The 22221-nt window shown below is 44.0% G+C and overlaps 1 protein-coding gene across 4 annotated transcripts in view; it reads right to left on the bottom strand.

The window, feature by feature from the left end:
• Positions 1-22221, bottom strand: part of LOC110531953 (sodium- and chloride-dependent taurine transporter) — a 24354-nt gene extending 2133 nt beyond the window's left edge. Inside the window, exons 1-13 of one of the 4 annotated variants that reach the window (XR_016483260.1) lie at positions 21918-22221; positions 19277-19506; positions 18930-19064; positions 16778-17012; positions 13736-13868; positions 10597-10731; positions 9655-9758; positions 9385-9509; positions 7726-7838; positions 5181-5749; positions 4190-4292; positions 487-587; positions 132-302 (exon numbers count right to left, since the gene is read on the bottom strand). Coding sequence is in view for 2 of the 4 variants with exons in the window: in XM_021615500.3 (XP_021471175.1) it covers positions 132-302; positions 487-587; positions 4190-4292; positions 5181-5318; positions 7726-7838; positions 9385-9509; positions 9655-9758; positions 10597-10731; positions 13736-13868; positions 16778-17012; positions 18930-19064; positions 19277-19506; positions 21918-21928 (1734 nt within the window). In the remaining 2 variants the exon portion in view is untranslated. Of the gene's footprint in view, positions 1-131; positions 303-486; positions 588-4189; positions 4293-5180; positions 5750-7725; positions 7839-9384; positions 9510-9654; positions 9759-10596; positions 10732-13735; positions 13869-16777; positions 17013-18929; positions 19065-19276; positions 19507-21797 lie in introns of all 4 variants that reach the window. The other 3 variants (XR_016483261.1, XM_021615500.3, XM_036987842.2) reach the window with 3 other exon arrangements.

Here is a 22221-nt window from a genome sequence, read left to right as displayed (position 1 = left end):
GTGTGCAATATAATACAAGTTATGCAATTGCATACTGCATGCCATTACCACAATGCTGCACTCCCTTTCAGGCAGTTTTTGTATTCATACAACTAGGAGCTATCTAGCATAATTTTTTTGTGTCTGCGTACCTCTATAAGTGGTCCGTCGGACTGGAGGATCTTGATGACCATTACCATGGGGATGCAGATCATGGAGGCGAGGGCCAGAGACCAGCCCAGGCCAATAGACCAGTCTGGGTACTCATACACCTTGTTATAGGTCAGGGGCTTGTACTTCACCAAAGAGAAGATAAAGCAACCCTGGGAACAACAAAAAAAATGGTTTAGGACATGATCACTTATTTCACAGTACATCTTCACTCTGATCCAAGAGGTTTCTCATGTTTTCAAAACCACAGCACAACAGTGTTGGGCTGTTTAACACTTTGTAACAGTGGAAGGCTGTTGAACACACAGTAACAGTGTTGGGCTGTTGAATACTCACCGCACAGAGGACGGGAGTGATAAATGTCCAGCTCCATTTCATCCACGGGTTAGGTCGGTAGCCAATCATGTCTTCAATTGCATCATAGAAATTATCAGCACCTGTCAACAATACAGAAGAACATACTTGTTGTTAGAGACACACTCCTAGTCTCCTATACAGTAAAGTTAACCATCATACAAGACCTGTGCATTTTCTCAAGGTAAAACAGGGTGACATCTCACTATCAACTATATACAGAATCAGTATCCATCTCTAGACCATGAGAAGAGCTACGGGTGTGACGCCATCATAACCTCTATAAACACCCTCATCTACCTATTAGTTGTTCCATGAAATCATATGGCATGAACAATCTCTCTTTAGTTTACTGTTAACCGTTACAAAACAATTATTTACAAAACCAGCATGCTTGCTCTCTTAATAACAGCAACGTCCATGACATCGCTACTAACAACACCTCTAGAAAAGGCATGTGGGTTGCTGTGTTCCTGTTCACCTCTTCATTATAAAGGTGGCATAGTTCTTAATTTGTCTTCAATAGAAGTCCATAGAAACCAATGGGTGTCACGCCCTGGCCTTAGTATTTTGTGTTTTCTTTATTATTTTGGTCAGGCCAGGGTGTGACATGGGTATTTATGTGGTGTGTTTTATCTAGGTTTTTTTTTTAGGTTATGGGATTGTGGTGTAGTATAGTAGTCTAGGAAAGTCTATGGTTGCCTGGAGTGGTTCTCAATCAGAGGCAGGTGTTTATCGTTGTCTCTGATTGGGAACCATACTTAGGCAGCCATATTCTTTGAGTGTTTCGTGGGTGATTGTTCCTGTCTCTGTGTTTATTTGCACCAGATAGGGCTGTTTCGGTTTTTCACGTTATTAAAGATGTATCAAGATAACCACGCTGCATTTTGGTCCTCCTCCCTTACGACGGAAGAAAACCTTAACAGAATCACCCAACTACAACAGGACCAAGCGGCGTGGTGACAGGCAGCGGCAGCAGGAGCAGCGCAAGGAGGAATGGAAATGGGAGGACGTTTTGGACGGCAAGGGTTGTTACACTTGGGAGGAGATCCTGGCTGGAAAAGATCGCCTCCCATGGGAACAGGTGGAGGCACTTAGGAGAGCAGAGGCAGCCAGAGAGAGGAGCCGGCGATACGAGGGAACACGGTTGGCAAGGAAGCCCGAGAGTCAGCCCCAAAAATGTGTTGGGGGGGTGGGGGGGGTGGCACACAGGGAGTATGGCAAAGCCAGGTAGGAGACCTGCGCCAACTTCCTGTGCTTACCGGGGGGCTAGAGAGACCGGGCAGGCACCGTGTTATGCTGTGGAGTGCACGGTGTCTCCAGTGCGGGTGCATAGCCCGGTGTGGTACATACCAGCTCCTCGTATCGGCTGGGCTAGAGTGGGCATCGAGCCAAGTGTCATGAAGCTGGCTCTACGCATCTGGTCTCCAGTGCGTCTCCTTGGGCCAGCTTACATGGCACCAACCTTGCGCACGGTGTCCCCGGTTCGCCTGCATAGCCCAGTGCGGGCACTGGCAGGGCGACCGGGAGCATTCAACCAGGTAAGGTTGGGCAGGCTCGGTGCTCAAGAGCTCCAGTGCGCCTGCACGGTCTGGTCTATCGAGTACCACCTCCACGCACCAGCCCTCCGGTGGCAGCTCCCCGCACCAGGCTTCCTGTGCGTGTCCTAGACCCAGTACCACCAGTGCCAGCATCACGAACCACGCCTACAGTGCGCCTCGCCTGTCCAGCGCTGCCAGAGCCTTCCTCTTCTCCAGCGCTGCCGGAGTCTCCCGCCTCTCCAGCGCTGCCAGAGCCTTCCTCCTCTCCAGCGCTGCCGGAGTCTCCCGCCTGTTCAGCGCTGCCAGAGCTGTCAGTCTGCAAGGAGCTGCCAGTCTGCAAGGAGCCGCCAGAGCTGCCAGTCTGCAAGGAGCCACCAGAGCTGCCAGTCTGCAAGGAGCCGCCAGAGCTGCGAGTCTGCAAGGAGCCGCCAGAGCTGCCAGTCTGCAAGAAGCCGCATAAGCTGCCAGTCTGCAAGGAGCCGCCAGAGCTGCCAGTCTGCAAGGAGCCGCCAGAACTGCCAGTCTGCAAGGAGCCGCCAGAGCTGCCAGTCTGCATGGAGCCGCCAGAGCTGCCAGTCTGCATGGAACCGCCAGAGCTGCCAGTCTGCATGGAGCCGCCAGAGCCGCCAGTCTGTATGGAGCCGCCAGAGCCGCCAGTCTGCATGGAGCCGCCAGAGCCGCCAGTCTGCATGGAGCCGCCAGAGCCGCCAGTCTGCATGGAGCAGCCAGAGCCGCCAGTCAGCATGGAGCATCCAGAGCAGCCAGTCAGCCAGGATCCGCCAGTCTGCCAGGATCCGCCAGTCCGCCAGAGCCGCCAGTCTGGATGGAGCCGCCAGAGCCGCCAGTCTGCATGGAGCAGCCAGAGCCGCCAGTCAGCATGGAGCATCCAGAGCAGCCAGTCAGCCAGGATCCGCCAGTCTGCCAGGATCCGCCAGTCTGCCAGGATCCGCCAGTCTGCCAGGATCCGCCAGTCTGCCAGGATTCGCAAGGCTGTCAGGATCCGCCAGAGCCGCCAGTCTGCCAGGATCCGCCAGAGCCGCCAGTCTGCCAGGATCCGCCAGAGACCCCAGTCTGCCAGGATCCGCCAGTCTGCCAGGATCCGCCATTCTGCCAGTATCCGCCAGTCAGCCAGGATCCGCCAGAGCCGCCAGTCTGCCAGAGCCGCCAGTCTGCCAGGATCCGCCAGAACCGCCATTCAGCCAGGATCCGCCATTCAGCCAGGATCCGCCAGTCAACCAGGATCTGCCAGAGCCGTCAGTCAGCCAGGATCCGCCAGATCCATCAGTCTGCCAGGATCCGCCAGTCAGCCAGGATCCGCCAGAGCCGCCAGTCTGCCAGGATCCGCCAGAGCCGCCATTCAGCCAGGATCCTCCATTCAGCCAGGATCCGCCAGTCAGCCAGGATCTGCCAAAGCCGTCAGTCAGCCAGAATCTGCCAGAACCACCAGTCAGCCAGGATCTGCCAGAGCCATCAACCTGCCTGAGCTTCCTCTCAGTCCCGAGCTTCCTCTCAGTCCCGAGCTTCCTCTCAGTCCCGAGCTACCCCTCAGTCCCGAGCTACCCCTCAGTCCCGAGCTGTCCCTCAGTCCCGAGCTGTCCTTCAGTCCGGAGCTGCCCCTCAGTCCAGTGGGGTCCTTTGTTTGGGTTACTAGGCCAAGGTCGGCGGCAAGGGTCTCCAATCTAAGGTCGCGGAGTAAGCGGACTAAGACTGTGTTGGAGTGAGGTCCACGTCCCGCGCCAGACCCGCCACCGGTACAGACGCCAAACTGTCACGCCCTGGCCTTAGTATTTTGTGTTTTCTTTATTATTTTGGTCAGGCCAGGGTGTGACATGGGTATTTATGTGGTGTGTTTAGTGTTTTTGTATTGTTCGTTATTATCTTTATTAAAGATGTATCAAGATAACCACGCTGCATTTGGTCCTCCTCTCTTACGACGGAAAAAAACCTTAACACTGGGACATATGTGGAAGCCAATTCAAGTGTTTTACGATAAGCGTGAAAAGGAACAGCAAGGATATTGTGTACTCCAAGCGAGGTCATAACTCATGCGTTGTTGCTGTTTTCCCCTTTAAAAACAGACTCCTAATGTTCGTTCCTAAATGTAGGCTAAACACTTTATTTGGCAAAAAAAGGTACAAACTTACCATAAATCCAGGCTATGGCAATACATTCAAAGAATGCAACCCACAAAAGGCACACACCACTGGCTGCATAGTAATCAAAGAGCTGAAACACATACATGCCACCCTGAAAAGAAAGCAGATAGCAAAAGTTAGTTTCCTGAAAGACAGAGAGAGATGGGGTTGGACGTGGATAGGAAAAAGGGGTTGATACATAAGAATGCGGGCACTGGGCCAATGAAAGGAGAGTTCAACAGGTGATGAGATGTCATTGAAGTAAAGTTAACTGCTAACTGGGAAATTACATTCCAAATTGTTCCATTTATGATGCGAAACACACAGGTTGGTTGCAAAAGTGTGACAACGGCAAAGCATGTGGGAAAAAGTCCTGTGTTATCTATTTTGTACGCTAACCTGAATTACAATGATAGAATCTCAAGGTCTTTTATATACTGTCAGGTTCATTATTATTGTCACCCTTGATAAAGACGAGCAAAAAATATGGTAATAAATAATACAAATATTGAGCTAAATTGTACAGTATGCTCAATAAAATTGGAAAATAATAGGAATTTATACTAATACAATTGCTCAGAGAAAGAGATTTTGTTCAACAGGTAAGTCAAAAAAATCAAAAAAAGATAGGGTTCAAAATAATTGGCACCCTTGTTTTCAATAATCTAGCAGCTGCTAGGAAAACGACACTAATATAATTGCTTTATTACGTAAACAAAATCTCTTTCTCTGAGCAATTGTATTAGTGTATAATAATATTATTTGCCCATTTTTTTTAGCATACAATATAACTCAGTATTTGAATTATTTATTTTATACAGTAGTTTTTGTTCATCTTTATCAAGGGTGACAATAATTATGGACCTGTTGCTGTAGGTGAACTTACTTTCATTACAATGGTCCCAGAAATTATAGTATGTAAAGTTGTAATACAATAATTGTAAGGTAAGAACAACATGTAGTGCATAAAGTTACACTGGAGTGCTGTTAGTGTACTTACTTTCGTTACCATGGTGAGTCCCAGAAGATAGCTTATGCAACACATCACAGCTATAAAGATCTCACGGCGGTAACCAATCCTTAGGACGGATGGATACAGATCCACCAGGGAGGTGATCTGTCCTTCCACTTCCACAAACTGGGGAGACATAAAGAAAGCCATTAACCATAGTGTCCTACCAGAACGCTGATGGCCATTACCATTATAATTGATATTGCTTTAAGGCCTTATTGCACAAACATGAATGCTAAATACATTATAAAGTAACAGCCTACACTCAGTTGGCCAGTTTATTAGGTACACCACCCCGTTCACGAAAATTGATCACTTCTACAGACAGTGAGTCACAGGACTGGGGCTTTCTATATAAAGCAGGCAGACAGGCATTCAGTTACTGTTCGATTGAACATTAGAATGGGCAACTTTAAGCATGGTATCATCATCGATGCCTGGCACGCTGGTTCCAGTATCTCAGAAATGGCCGGTCTCCTGGGCTTTTCACGCACGACAGTGTCTAGGGTTTACTGACAATGGTGCGTCAAACAAAAAACATCCAGTCAGCGGCAGTCCTGTGGGCGAAAACAGCTTGTTGATGAGAGGTCAAATGAGAATTGCTAGAATTGTGCAAGTGGAACAAAAACAGGCAAATAATAGCGCAGTACAACAGTGGTGTGCAGAACATCAACTCTGCGGAAGGGTAGCCTAGTGGTTAGCGTGTTGGACTAGTAACTGAAAGGTTGCAAGTTCAAATCCCTGACCTGACAAGGTACAAATCTGTTGTTCTGCCCCTGAACAGGCACTTAACCCACTGTTCCTAGGCCATCATTGTAAATAAGTATTTGTTCTTAACTGACTTGCCTAGTTAAATAAAGGTAAAAAAATATATATTTTTAAAGAACGCACAACTCATCAGTCCTTGTCACGGATGGGCTATTGCAGCAGACGACCACACCGGGTTCCACTCCCATCAGCTAGAAAAAGAAGCTGCAACTACAGTGGACAATTGAGGAGTGGAAAAACATTGCCTGGTTCAACAAATCCTGGTTGCATCATGCTGATGGCAGAGGAGTCCAGAGTCCATGGCCCCATCCTGCCTGGTGTCAATGGTACAGGCTGGTGGTGTAATGGTGTGGGGAATGTTTTCCTGGCACAGGTTTGGTCCCTTGACACCAATTGAGTAACGTTTCCATGCCCTGAAGAATTCAGGCTGTTCTCTGTTCTGTAGGCAAAGTGGAGTCCAACCCGGTACTAGATGGGTGTACCTAATAAACTGTCAATCGAGCACATACTGTATGAGCATGTACACAAGTTCCAGATATGGAAGAATGCCTGAAATGTGGGACCAATTTCACTTCTCAGTGGTCTGTTGAAAGTTGAACAAAAAGGCTAAGTTTGCCTCCATACATGGACTTCTTTTTCCTCAAATCACTGATTCCACTCAAGAATCACTGCTGTCTCTGTTGTGCAATAATGAGACATTTTATGCAAGGCTCCTCTTGGGAACACTGGCTGGGCCAGCCAATTGGCTATTTCATGCAAAACAACAGGCTCTCTCTCTATCTATCTATTCTTCACGGAAACCCTTTCCATTTCGGGCTTATCCAGTTATAATGCCATTGGCTGAATAATTGATGGGCAGTGCTGTTGTTGTCGTGGAAATGTATCTGGAGTAAACCTTGTTATTTAGTTAAGCATTTTTTTCTCCAGCATTTTTCTCTCCACATCCTTTAACAAGCCCTCTCCTCATAACTATGGCATGCACATAAGAGCCATGAAACAATACTGTATTCAGCACCACTAATCTGCGTAAAATGTGTGGTCAAGAATTATGCCCACTCACTCTCCCACTGATCTGCTTGCCAATGGAAATAACCATACTTGAAGCATAAGTATTTGGTGTTTGGCTGAGATGTCATTGGCCACGAGGAGGACCGAGTTAGCAGAAAGTAAAATTACACTTGAAAGCAGGAAATGTGATAGTGAGAGAACCCCACTGATGCCTCCCTGGCCTCGCCTCCGTTCGTCTTAGTCAACATCTCGGGCTGAAATGGACACCCCAAGAGAAAGCTATGACACTAAACTGTTTGGTTCTATCTATTCAATTATTCCCAGAAATTAATTTATTACTGGTTCACAAACTTCTACAAAAACAATTTACTATTTACGTTCAAGCCTTCAAGATGTAACAACTGTTTTGACATGGTTGAACTGTTTTCCACCCTGGGTTGCTTTTCTTGTCTGGATTTTGTATCTTATTATAAGTTCACTGTAATGTCCAGAGTTCTCAACTGTTTTCCCTTTATGAACTGTAACTCAGTAAAATCTTTGAAATTGTTGCTTGTTGCCTTTATATTTTTGTTCATGTGTATGTGTCCCTACTACCTACATATTTACATTGTAACTACATAGGCATAGTGTAGATACACTAACTACATAGTGTAAGTACAGTGTGGATATATATTGTTACAGGGTCATTGAAACTAGAGACATGTACCAAGTACTGTTACCAATAGAAATGTATACTAGTTATTGCTTTAGCACTGACCTGACTGTCGAGGCCTAGTAGCAGAAGCATGATGAAGAATAGGATGGCCCAGAACGTGGGCATGGGCATCATGGACACAGCCTTAGGGTAAGCAATGAAGGCCAGGCCAGGACCTAGAGGTGTGAAGAGAGGGCAGGGGGGAGAGACAGAGAAGAGAATGAACCAACCCATCTAATTTGAGCTTGGACGGTATGAGGAGGGTAAAAACGTTAAACTAAACACATTCAAATGGTAATGTTACATTTACAGTACTGGAAGAGACTAAGTGATAAACCTTTCTGTATGCTTTATGTTTGTCTTATGTAAGGACTGGATTGGTAGGTGGAGGAACTATCCATTAGGTATCTGCTACTGATCATATGCTGTGTGTGACTCTAGCATCCTGCATTAGTTTACAAGCTAAACAAATATTGTCAAAGCAGGTAGAGGTTTGCTCAAAAGCTAATTCAACAGGATTTCAAGGGCACTTGAACATATACAAAATGACAGAAAACTCAACTCAATAAACTATCATTAAATCTTGCCAAGTCCATCCAGGCAGAATAACATTATGAACTTTTGCACAGATTCGTAAAATTATTATTTACTGTTATCAACAACAATTTACATTTAGTGTAACCTTTTTGCAAATATGACCTATTTTCTAAGTTCTTTTTCAATCATTTTCCAATAAATATGCATGAATTGTAGCATTTAAAAACACATTGATCTACCATTTATTTTCTTTCATTCCAATTGACATAAACATAGCTATAACAGCCACAGTACAATAGAATTCTCTATCCGTAATAATTAAAGGAGCAGTACATGGAAACAGGTTCTCTCTAAACCAGGTTGTTGTTTAGCAACACTGAACTGAACAGAGCGGTCATGCTTAAAGATGATGCATCTCCTTCGAAATCCACGTGGAATATAATATCATGCTGGGCTAGCTAGAGTCCAGGGATCCACAGCTCATTACAGTAAAGTACTTAACATACAGTTACGTTACAATACTTAGCACATTTGTTTTCAACAACTATTTCACTGGTGGTGAGCACTGGTCGTTATAACACAAATTATAACAATTACCAATTTTATTGGAAAAGAATGCCCAAGATTGTCTTATTTTGGCTTACTGCACATTACAGCAACTCCTCTAGACAATGTCTAATTCAATAAATCCACACTTGCCACACTTAATCTATTGATAATATTGATCTTTCTTTTTTTTTTATCGTGCCATTCTATATCATTACATCTTATAAAATGTAATTATATAGAATGGCATGATTTAATTTTTTTTTTTAACACTAATACTATAAATAGATTTTAAACCCTAGAGTGGAACATTGGCCCACCTGGTGCCTTTGAGCCCAGGTGGCTGTGGATGGTAGAGTACAGCTGTAATTATAAGTATGGTTGATTAGAGTGGCTCTTTATTTAACCCAGCTTTACATGGTTCATCAGTAGCTCAGACACATGGCACAACACTCAACCAGGGCCAAATTCACTGTGGAAAACACATCATATAAAAAGCAACACGTCTCTTTCTTTCAGGCCTTTATTCAAGGAGTATGCAGTTGCCGATACCTCTACATTTCAGCATTGTCGTTCATTGCCGTTTCAGCAGTGCCCACCATCACTGCTATGTTCACTGTTGACCTTTGACCCTCGTACCTGACTCTGCCACATCGGCAATGTCCACCCCTTGCTCTTGTGCCATGAATCCCAGGACGGAAAATATTGCGAAGCCAGACACAAAACTGGTACCGCTGTTCAGGCCTCCCAGCAGCAAACAGTCCCTATGTCACACATATGTCATGGAGGATGTTAATTTACACAGACGGAACCGAAGTTCCCATTTTTTTTCTTAACCAACCGCCTTTGGCACGAGTTGATCTCACTACTACTACAGCCGTCCCCCATCCCCATGACAACGAAACTCACCTGTAGCAGTTGTATTTGTACTTGTTGTAGCTCCCCAGTGACGTCATAGCCCCCAGACAGATGGCGTAAGAGAAGAATATCTGGGTTCCCGCGTCGATCCACACCTGAGGCGGCAACAGCAAAAACATGACGCCAGTCTGTTCAGTTCACCATTCATCATACACTTCTGGTCACTTGGTTGGCAACCTTTTTCATCTTTGCTGGGACATAATTGGGTTAGATTAACCTAATGTGATGAGATTTGACATTTAATGTGATAAAGCATTTTATTATTACTTTTTCTATCTCTGTTTAATTGAATGCAAAACTAACTAAGCTTCTGAGTCTAAGACAAATAGCTACTTGATTAAACATGTTGCGATCGCAAATACAATTTTGGGGAATAAAAAGGAACATTCCCATCAAAACTGAACAGCCTATTGTTATAACATCGGAAATCAAAAAGAACACGTGGGATGCCATGCTGTAAATCTAATTTATCCAACAAAAGTAACTCTTAGCTTTTGGCGCCGAGAATGTAATAAAAAACATCCCAAAAGCACATGATGTTGCAAAATGATTGCCATTGAACTTTTCAGGTCCGCCAGGCACAGTTAGTCACGTCAATCCAGAGGAGGGAGCTAATTGAATTATGTCATAAACCTGGATGATTGGCGAGTTCTAGCGGGTCTTGCATTGTGAACACATGTTCTCTCAATTATAGCACCACTAATAACTCAACCAGACCTAAGACCTAACAAAGGCTGTGGACTGGTTCCTTTTCCGCAGTCTAGATGACTTTGCGATGTAGAGATATCAGTAAGAGGCCCTTGATGGACGTGTATGTAAACAGATATGCATTGATGTGGGATAAGGTCATTAGGGGTGGGCGGAGGGGACTGTACGGAGACAGTAAAGATGGGTAGAGGGGTGGGGATTAGGATTCTGGGTTCTGGCTTCTACCTCTGGGTCCTGTAGGCGGGTCATGTTGGGGTAGAGATAGAATTTGATCCCTTCGGATGCCCCTGGCAGAGTCACTCCACGCACCAGCAGCACGATGAGCATGACGAAAGGGAAAGTTGCTGTGATATACACCACCTGGAAAAAACAGATAAAGACAGGTAGAGACATATTAGCTGATGTCAAGGTTCCATGATGCAATGGGACAAAGATAGTTCCATCCGCTGATGTAAAGGTTCCGTAATGGAATGGATCTTGGAGAGGATGCTTTAGGTAGACGTTGCCCCCAACTACAGATCTACTATCCCCCATCAATCAGGTGATGAAAGGTGATATCTGATCCTCAGTCTGTGGTTAGTTTAGGGGTAACTTCTACCCACTTCATAGGGCAGCCTTTACAACAACAAAAATACACATGTGGTTTATAGGATTTCCACAGTCAGACATGGTTTTCAGACATGTGTGAAGTTGCTAATGTACATTTTTCCCTCATTACATTTTTTTGTGACATTTATTTTTCCCGTGTGTTTCTTTTCACCACTCCCAGCTATGTCTGGTCTCCCATCCAGGGACCAACCAGTATTGACCCTGCTTAGCTTCAAAAGCAAACCAGCAGTGGGATACAGGGTACTATGTTGCTGGAATGGGCCAAAAAGTTGCAACTGGAAAAAAGGCAGCCAAAGCAAAGGCCAAGGTAACAGAAAAGAGTGATGTGTTTTATTTAATTATGTTATATATATTTTTAAATCACTGAAGACATTATTTTTGTTGCATCCATTTACAATTAATTTCTTTGCAAATTATTTATTTGCAATATTTTGTTTTGCTGTCAATACTTTTGGGTTTATGTTTTGCTTTCAAAATCATTTTTGATTTCAATACTAATAATTTTGTTCTTCACTTCAGAAGTTCGCTCACTTAGAGAACTCCACCAAATTCTTAATTGAAACATTAACAATGTGTTTCCCCCGCCACAGTTTCAGTGAAAAGCTGAGGGATGGGGCTGGAGAAATACAAAATCCATAAACTATGCTATATATGCAAGGACTGACCATCCATGATATGAAAATGATAGTTTTAACCATGTTTTTAGGCTATACAGTGTTTGTATTTGTGGTTTGTGACAGTCTCAGATTTTCATAGATAGCTTTTAATAATTTGTAGCTCAAACCATTTGGATACTACAGAAATGTTTGTAATAAGACCTGGCCCCCGGGTCCTTTCAGGTTCCACACTTGTTTCACAAACACCACTCTATCTCAGCCCCTGTTAATCACACTGATTCAGAAGAAATAGACTAATCCAATGGTACAACCCAGGTGTCTGTATGTCAAAACACAATGTTTGAAAGGGGTTAGTCCAAATTGCGCCAGCTTCGCGGTGGGACTTATTGGGGGGCAGTAACCTTCATTCAGCAGAACTATGTCGCCATTTGAACGTAATCCATTAACCTGTCCACTCAAAAATTATCCTGTCCACTACTCCGCAAAAGTCCTGCAAAATCGTTCCCTTGTCCCGCATTTGGGCTTTGTAGATGTGGTCACCCTAATTCCACCGGTGGAAACATTACTGATGAAACATCTTTTCAATCTTTTCACAAGTGAGGAAATAACATTATAAAGTGAGTTTCTCGCGAGGTGTTTTCTGATATGTGAAATGTCAAAATGCAAATTTGATGTGTTTTTTAAAAATTAATTATGGAGGGGTACTCAAATACTATTTGAGAAGGTCTGGTCACACAAATGTCCTAGGTGGCAAAAATCCGGATTGATATTGTAATTATGAGTGTAGTAACAAACCCCACCTTGCAACCCATGCAACATCCCCTGTGCCACATGTATTTCTATGGGCACAAGCACTGTCATTGACACAAACACACACACACACACACACACACACACTTTGCCTTGGGTTGGAAAGACAATTTGGCAGTTCTGAAACTCATTTCCTGCAATTCTACACATTTTGCCATTCTTAACAGAATCAATGGGCTAAAACAAAACTTTAGTTGACATGGGCAGTTGATGAACTGTCATATATAGCTCTCTGAGGTCTGCAATGACTGACATAATACAAGGGAAACTGCTGACGCACATCCAAATGTCTAAATTGCAGCTTGTGCATTCTACTATTCTGGGTCCGGATGCCTATTGCGTATGGCCGCTGTGGGGGCTCCAGAGATGGCCCATCAGCTGAAGCCAAGGTTTCATCATGGAATTTTAATAGGTGGCGTAGTCGGCCATTTTACAGAATGGAATGTTTCTTGCTTTGAATAGTTTTTTTGATAAACACATAGGAAAGGGGAGCATGGAATATACAGAAGAACACAACTCCACAAAGAAAGTTGACTGTAGTTTGCATTGTGTGAGGATATTTTCAGTTGGGGTGGGCGGCTGAAGTGAGTGCATGGAAATACACTGTACAGTAGTGTATGCTGGATATGCAGCGGTTTAACATAATGAAAGGGGCTAATTCTGTTTTGTTTAAGTAAGGAGCTGAAACCACAAAGGGGTATTTCTGTAAGAATTTGCCAAATAGATCTCCCAACAAATCACAGTGGTAATAAAGCAGACTAGCATGCCTGGGTATCAGAATGTTTCTGATATCATCAACAAAGTGACATCGACAAGTTGGCTACAGCAGAAAACAGCCAGCACCTGGGCCTCCCAAGTGGCGCAGTGGTCTAAGTCACTGCATCGCAGCACAGAGGTGCCACTACTGCCTTGGGTTTGATCTCAAGCTGGGTCACAGCTGGCTGTGACCGGGAGCCCCATGGGGCGGTGCACAATTGGCCCAAATGTCGTCCGGGTTAGGGAAGGGTTTGGCCATGGGGATTTCCTTGGCTCATTGTGCTCTAGCAACTCCTTGTGGTGGGCCAGGCGCCTGCAAGCTGATGTTAGTTGGACTATGTTTCCTCGGACACATTGGTGGAGCTGGCTGTGTGTCTATAGTGTGGCTTGGCAGGTCATGTTTCGGAAGATGCATGGCTCTTGACCTTTGCCTCTCCTGAGTCCGCTGGGGAGTTGCAGCGATGAGACAAGATTGTAACTACCAATTGGATATCATGGAAAACATTACTCTACCGTACCTTTTTAGAGATTGCAAACAAGTCTGATAACAACCACAGCAATCTTCAACAAACCTTCCCAGTGGACTTGACTCCCTTCCAGATGCAGAAAAAACAGACAATCCATACTGCCAGGAGACACAGGGCTAGGTCCCACTTTAAGGGGCCGATGTCGTCGATCCCAGAAGAGATGCTCAGCACGTTGCGTCTTAGGAGGGAGGGAACAGACAGGATACAGGTCAATTACGGTCTTTGGGGAGAGGCTCTGATGGAACTGGAAGTCTATGTAGACCCCTTCATGGTACAGTACAGTATAGTACAGTTTCTCGCTCTACAATGTTTGTTTTTTTAACCTGTTGAGTACCCAAATGAAACTGCCTATTTCTCAGGCCCAGAATCTAGAATATGCATATAATTGTCCGATTAGGATAGGAAACACTCTAAAGTTTCCAAAACTGTCAAAATATTGTCTGTGAGTTTAACAGAACTGATGTTGCAGGCGACAACCTGAGGAAAATCTAACTCGGAAGTGCTGTTTTTCCTGAAAGTTCAAAAAAGTATTTAGTCAGCCACCAATTGTGCAAGTTCTCCCAATTAAAAAGATGAGAGAGGCCTGTAATTTTCATCATAGTACACTTCAACTATGACAGAAAAAATGAGAAAAAAAATCCAGAAAATCACATTGTAGGATTTTTAATGAATTTATTTGCAAATGATGGTGGAAAATAAGTATTTGGTCAAGAACAAAAGTTTATCTCAGTACTTTGTTATATACCCTCTTTTGGCAATGACAGAGGTCAAACATTTTCTGTAAGTCTTCACAATGTTTTCACACACTGTTGCTGGTATTTTGGCCCATTCCTCCATGCAGATCTCCTCTAGAGCAGTGATGTTTTGGGGCTGTTGCAACACAGACTTTCAACTCCCTCCAAAGATTTTCTATGGGGTTGAGATTTGGAGACTGGCTAGGCCACTCCAGGACCTTGAAATGCTTCTTACGAAGCCACTTCAGATGGGCCTGGACATGTACTGGCTTAAGCAGGGGGACACGTCTGGCACGTAGTGTGTTACTGATGGTAGGCTTTGTTACTTTGGTCCCAGCTCTCTGCAGGTCATTCACTAGGTCCACCCGTGTGGTTCTGGGATTTTTGCTCACCGTTCTTGTGATCATTTTGACCCCACGGGTTGAGATCTTGCGTGGAGCCCCAGATCGAAGGAGATTATCAGTGGTCTTGTATGTCTTCCATTTCCTAATAATTGCTCCCACAGTTGATTTCTTCAAACCAAGCTGCTTACCTATTGCAGATTCAGTCTTCCCAGCCTGGTGCAGGTCTACAATTTGTTTCTGGTGTCCTCTGACAGCTCTTTGGTCTTGGCCATAGTGGAGTTTGGAGTGTGATTGTTTGAGGTTGTGGACAGGTGTCTTTTATACTGATAACAAGTTCAAACAGGTGCCATTAATACAGGTAACGAGTGGAGGACAAAGGAGCCTCTTAAAGAAGAAGTTACAGGTCTGTAAGAGCCAGAAATCTTGCTTGTTTGTAGGTGACCAAATACTTATTTTCCACCATAATTTGCAAATAACTTCATTAAAAATTCTACAATGTGATTTTCTGGATTTTTTTTCCTCATTTTGTCTGTCATTGTTGAAGTGTACCTATGAGGAAAAGTACAGGCCTCTCTCATCTTTTTAAGTGGGAGAACTTGCACAATTGGTGGCTGACTAAATACTTTTTTCCCCACTGTATATTGTAAAAACAACCTGAGGATTGATTATAAAAAACGTTTGACATGTTTCTACAAACTTTACGGATACTATTTGGAATTTTCTTCTGCCCGGCCATGACCGCTCGAGCCTGTGGATTTCTGAACATAACGCGCCAACCAAATGGAGGTGTTTTGGATATGAAATAATATTTATGGAACATAGGGAACATTTATTGTGTATCTGTGAGTCTCGTGAGTGCAAACATCCGAAGATCATCAAAGATTAATTTTATTGCTTTTCTGACTTTAGTGACCAATCTACTTGGCTGCTAGCTGTTTGTAATGTTTTTTCTGCTGAGAGAGATGTCCTTACATAAACGCTTAGTATGCTTTCGCCGAAAAGCTTTTTTGAAATCTGACATGCCAGGTGGATTAACAACAAGCTAAGCTGTGTTTAGCTATATTGCACTTGTGATTTCATGAAAATTAAATATTTGTAGTAATTTAATTTGAATTTGGCGCTCTGCAATTCAGCGGATGTTGACGAAAATGATCCCGCTAACGGGATGGGTGCATCAATAAGTTTTTAAGTAGGGCAAGTGTGACATCTCATAATTCCTGTGGGTCCTGACCAAGGTTTCATGCCAACAGAGGTAACATCATAGCAGTGAAAAGCAAATAGACAGACGATATGATTGTGGAGAAATAATGTATCTGGTGAGGTTAAGTTTTCACAAACCCCCCTCTGCTCTAGCTCCTCCTGGGCCTGAATGTGCTGTGCCCTGAGAGAATATTAAGAGATGCCAGTGTGTTATTTTCATTCTATGTGTTATATTTCGGTGGGATATTCTACCTCATCAGTGTCTGGCCCATGGATGTGGTAGAAAGTAGATACAATCTATGCTGTTGGATTTTGTGTGGACCAAATGTAAGTAAGCATTATTTTACAGTGAACTGGGATTTGAAGTTAAGTGATAGTGTCTCCCCAAAAGGACACATACTTTTAAAAGGAAAGGAAAACGATAATACCCATTGATCCAAATATAGTGCAGTGAAAGATCCAATTTAGATAGAATGAACCTCATGACTAAGCGGGGAGTTTATTAAAGTTCAGTGTGCTTTCTGCTCTGGAAATGTAGCCAATCCAAACATATGTTTACAGCAAACAAGGAAGAGGTACAGTATCTGTAGTTTTCATGTTGTCTTTTTTATTTGAGTTTGTTTTTGACCTTGTATATGTGGACAGAATGTGTGTGTGTTTATGCGCGTGTGTGCGTGTGTACGTGGTTGCATGTGTGTGTATTGATTTGTGTATGCTTGTGTGTAGGCTTTTCTGCTTTTCTCTGTGTGTGTTTGTCTGTGTGTGTGTCAGAACAGAGTTATTCCAACTGTTGGACAGTGAGTACTCACTCCCAGAACTCAGTGACGGGGGAGGTGAAGTTGGTGATGTTGGCAGCAAGCATCAGGGTCTTGTTCTTGCGGAATGTGTCCTCCACACACCGGGCTGTGTTCCATGGCTGATTGCATTTGGCCCATGGCAGCTCCGGCTGAAAGCACTGGAATAGGTAGTAGAGTCCCCAGGCTAGAATCACTATATAGTAGATGTTCAGGAGAGAGACGATCACAATGGAGGCGTAGCCAATACCTACAGAGAAGAGAAAACATGTAATCCCTAGCAAAACAATGTCATAGGGGCTACAGTACGTGACACTGAATCCCCTTGTAAACGACAAATTGTAAAGCCAACATTGGAGCTGAAGCACTTCAGTGAACACTGACCTAGTGCCTTTTGAGGAGATTTATATATAACCAATGGAAACAAATCTACAGATGGTTCACAACTCAGCTCACTCCTATTTCAAAGAGAGGATGTTTCCCTGGCTTGAGTGTACTAACTACAGTTATAATGACCTTAGTGTTTGTATGTTATTTTTAGATATGACATTGGTCCCCACCTAGATACAGAAATCCCCTGTACTCTTCCACTCCTCTGAACTATTATTAGACTGGTGTCACCTCCGGTAACCCCCTCTCTCCCGCCTCTTCCCCCTTTCCTCCCTTCTCAGCCCCCACATTCCACAGACAAACTGTTAGACAAATTAATCCATGGTTGTGTGTGTGGTGGGTGAGGCAGGCCTTCTGAAAGTGTAAAAAAATTACTAAGAGGGAGAGTGGAAGCCACCTATAGGCCACCGGTGGGCGTCTGTCTCTCTGTAGTCTGTGTGTGAGCGTGTGCGGACTTGTGGGTGTATGTGCGTGCGCACACGTGCATGTTTGTGCCAGTCACACACCCTGCCAGTCAGACAGGCAGCTGCCTCAGCACTCCTTGATTATTCAAGCTCATAAACAGCTGCTAAAGATCGTCTGCACTCCCAGCCCTTGTCTTCAGCTGTCTCTTTCTACCAGTCGCTCCCAGCTTCATGGAATAGCAGCTCATGGCTGGGAGCCTTCACTAGAGTGTTAAAACATCTGAAGGGGGTCTATTGCTGCTTTGTTATGTTCAGCTGTCTCACTACTTACTGGTCTGCATGATAGAACTGGTCTTCCTATAGTATATTACAGTGAAAATCTATGGCAGGACCCTGACTGATAAGGAGATACGTTTTAGGGCCATAACTTGACACCAGGACTGCAATAACAACATCATGCTAACGTCTGTTCATCAGAACTACACAGATCCCATCGATAGGTCATTTACGGAGCGCTCACACTTCTCCGCTCAATGGTAACACAGAACTCAGCATTCCTTTACACACCCAAGGCTGAAAATACGTATGTATGTATTTACCTGCCAAAAATAGGCAAGTCTCAATGTTTTGTGTTTGACGACGTCCAGTCTCTAATGTAAATGAGGCAATCCTCAATTAGCCTGGTCCCAGATCAGTAGGTTTATGTGCTTCAGTCAAATCCTCAAGAAGACAAAAGCATAGAGAAATTGGCTGAGGGACATCCAGATTTGAGACTAGGCTACTCCTCATGCTATTCTGAATAATGTATTTTACACATCACAGAGCCGGCTAATTAATGAAGTAAGTGTGGTCCAATTACCTATTGGAACCCAGCGAGGGACACCTCAGTAGAACACAATGTCTGTACACTGAGTCTAGCAACCCATAGACAGACAACACAATCAGTGCTGCTGGATGCTGTTAGTGAGTTATGCAAGAGCAGTCAGAACAACAATACCAACCACAGGCTGGGTATTGTCACTGGATTTAGTTTTTTTAAAGCAGGGTGTGAAGAACCTCAAGGCTAGATCAAGGGCTGGCAACATCATTTTCATTTTAGATTTTTTTCTACGATGGGACACATCACTAAGCAGGCACGGAGTAGGCTTGGCACAGAGCAGGCCCAGCCTAAGCAATGCTAATGGAAACTCTGCAGTGTTTAGGCTCTTCACTAATTCCTCACTCCGTCTCTGACGTTACCACCTACAGTACATCACACCATGCCCAAGAAGGCTTACACCGCGTCCTTTCCCTGCCTACTTTCCCCGATGATGACTGGTCTAAGGGCAATATGGGAGAATGGTATTGGGACAATAGGAAGTGTGGTGACTCACCAGTGAAGATGGGGCAGAGTTTTTCCCAGCAGGTGATGCCTCCCTCAGAGGTATACTGGCCCAAAGCCACCTCCAGGAAGAATACCGGCAGGCCTCCACCAAACAGGAAGATGGTGTAGGGGATGAGAAACGCACCTGGGTGGAGGAGAGAAAGCGAGACAGTTAATCTACAGGGTCTACAGTATGTGCCTACCCACAGCCATTTCACAAATCAAAATCCTGTAATTGCAGTCCCCGAGTTGAGTTCTTTGAAGGTTACTGAATTTTTTTTATCTAACTTGATTGACCCCCCACATTTTAAGACCTGTTTCTATGGAGAAAGGGCCCATGTTCATTTGAATGCCAACCTCCACCATTCTTATAGCAGAGGTACGGGAAGCGCCACACGTTTCCTAAACCGACAAAGCCTCCGGCCACGGACAAGATAAAGTCTAACTTGCTGGCCCACTTCTCCCTCTGGATGGGCTTGCCCTCTGCCTCATCCTCCGGTCGAGTGCCTGGGCTCTTCCCTGGCGAAGGCTTCAGTGTGTCCTTGTGGAAATCTTTCAGACTTTGTAGCTTCTCTTTCTGTGCCATTCTATAGAGGTAGAGAGCAGAGAGGACAAGGAGAAGGAAAAAGAGAGGAGGAAGATAAAAAAAATTGCAAAAGAGTTACCAAGAGAAAGAGAAAGCGAGAGCGAGATGAACAGGAATAGGGCAAGAAGGGGGAGAGAGAGAGAGAGAGAGAGAGAGACTTGAGACGGATAACGCTATAGGACGGAGCATTAGCATGATAAGGGTGTCTCACGTGCTGTATAGCCAGCCATGGTGTGATACAGTTATTCAGCTATAAGAACTGCAACAGGAGTTACTGTATGGCTACTTCCTCAGCACAGTCCTCTTTAAATTACTTCACTTTGGATTTTGTGCTCAATCTTGCATTGAAAATCCCTCTGGGTTGGACTAGATAACTTATGGTAAAATCATTTTTCTTGATGGCATTACTCACTTGCGCACAGTTATACTGTACAACTATAATTTCTATGCGCATAATATAACATATTTAATAACATCTTGATTATGTATTATTTTTTAAACTTTAAGGGAATGTTTTGAACATGACATACTGTATGCCTTTCAGACCGAGCATAACAAATAAAAAAAAACATCTTAAATAACACTGACAAACTCATGATATCCAACATGGATATATATCCCGAATCACATTCAAATAATTTGCTTAATGTTTAGAGCAGTTGGACTAATGTAGTCCACATTTACAGAAGAAGATATCCCCGTGTTTTCCCAAAAGCTTGGCTTGGTTCCAGGAAGATCCCACAGCTTAAGTTCCCTGAATGTTTATATTGTAAACATCCTTTCCAAGAAAGACAAGATTTGTCATTAGCGTCTTAGGTATGCCGTTTCCCTGCCTGTGCCAAAGGGCTGTAAAACACCCAACCCATGGCAGGGCAGAAGGTAAGAAAGACACAAATTGCTAGAATATAGTACAACTTACTGCTGGAATATAATGAATAAACAGGAAGAAGGAAGAAAGCTGCTATGATTAATCGTGAGGCTGATATACCGGTGTACCAGGGTAAGGTTTCCTCTCCTTTTGAGGCTGTCCCACACTGAAATGCAGTTGGCAGAAACAGAAACATCAAAGGCTTCCCTTTTACTCTTGCTGTCTCCAATGGAAATATGTTATTGGGGATTGCGTTGCTAACAAAAGCCTACGAGTCGGTTGACAATGTGCTGGGTTTCCAATAGATTCACAGAAGAAAAGCTGGAGAACAAATTATTCTCCAATGAGTAAATGTTTCTCTTTTAGCCACTGAAAGTGACAGTATTATTCAAAGTTGATTTATAGTTGGACAATACATATTGCCAGTTTAAAGAACAATCTATCCAAACTACTCTCAGTTGAAAGACAGCTATAAATCTTCAAAAAGGTATCTTCATTCACCATGTCACATGACTAACACTCCATACAGGAACATCATGTAGCAACTGTACAGGCAGAGTGAGAAACAGAACAGAGATGCTTTTAAGACGGAAAACTACTCTACACACATTGTAGTTATTCACAGACAAATACCACATTATGAAAATGCAATGCAAAGCTGCAAACATTGACCAGTGACCACTATGTGCTTCTGTTTTGGAGTCTAACAAAAAATGGAACTTGTCTTGCAGTGTAAAATAACTGCTTATTATTTTGTTCAATTATTAAAAGGATGCTCGAGCTACAACAACACAGCCCCTCATTACTCAATCCATCTACTCTTATTTTCCTCTGCATCGCTCAGGACTCATTCTGCACTGTAATATTCTAGGTTCTCTCTGTCTCTGTTATACATGACAAGTCAACTTGAACCGCCGTCCACTCGCAACCCTCATTACATAACTGGATCAGCTATCGCCCCACTCTATTTATCTTCCTCTCTCTATCCCTGTCTCTATCCCTGGCTCTCTCTCTATCCCTGCCTCTCTCTCTCTCTCTCTCTCTCTCTCTCTCTCTCTCTCTCTCTCTCTCTCTCTCTCTCTCTCTCTCTCTGTGCTTTCACCTGCTGGGTGCTGGGATGCTGTCTGCCGTTGGGTAAGACTTAAGGCAAACCGTCCTTGGAATGGCCAAGTGGCCCACCCAGAAACCCATGACCAGATATTCTCAAGCCCTTCTAAAAACACTACACTGTCATTATCTGTAAACACAGCATTATAAACATGTCCAACTTAGCCTCTGATAGTCAGTCAAACACAAAGAAAGATCCTGTAAAAAGGTAAACAGACATAAAGAACAGAATTGCAATCCATAGTCCTATTTTCACACTCACAAACATCAACAAAGACATTTCAATTATATTAATTGAAGGGTTTTGAAGTACTTACATGAAATTGCTTATTCAGTTGAAACAAAAAGCATCCAACAAAACACCTTAATAATCACTTGACATAAATATTAAGATACGGCTATTTTCTAAATCCAGTTGAGTAATTCCAAGGACTTACATTTCCTTCATAGTGTGGCTATGTGTAGTGTGCTTCTCTCTCAGCTGTCTACATTCCTCTGTACTGAATGCCTTTATGCCAACACAGCTCACAAGAAGTGGAGTTGACAGCGAGGCCCGCCCCTCAGATAAAGACAATTAAATCCTATGTGGAGATTGGGCACTGCCTCATAGCCGTGGACCAACTATCCAGATACTGACTCGGGACTGTAAATTTCCACTTCCCACTTCCACCCCCCACCCCCCCACACACACACACACACACACACATACACTCCTCTGGGGCTGAGGGACTGGGGCTGAAT

Source organism: Oncorhynchus mykiss, chromosome 9, assembly GCF_057628025.1.
Source record: "Oncorhynchus mykiss isolate SJ-2025 chromosome 9, ASM5762802v1, whole genome shotgun sequence".
NCBI lineage: Eukaryota > Metazoa > Chordata > Actinopteri > Salmoniformes > Salmonidae > Oncorhynchus > Oncorhynchus mykiss.
This window is presented reverse-complemented; position numbering and strand designations above follow the sequence as displayed.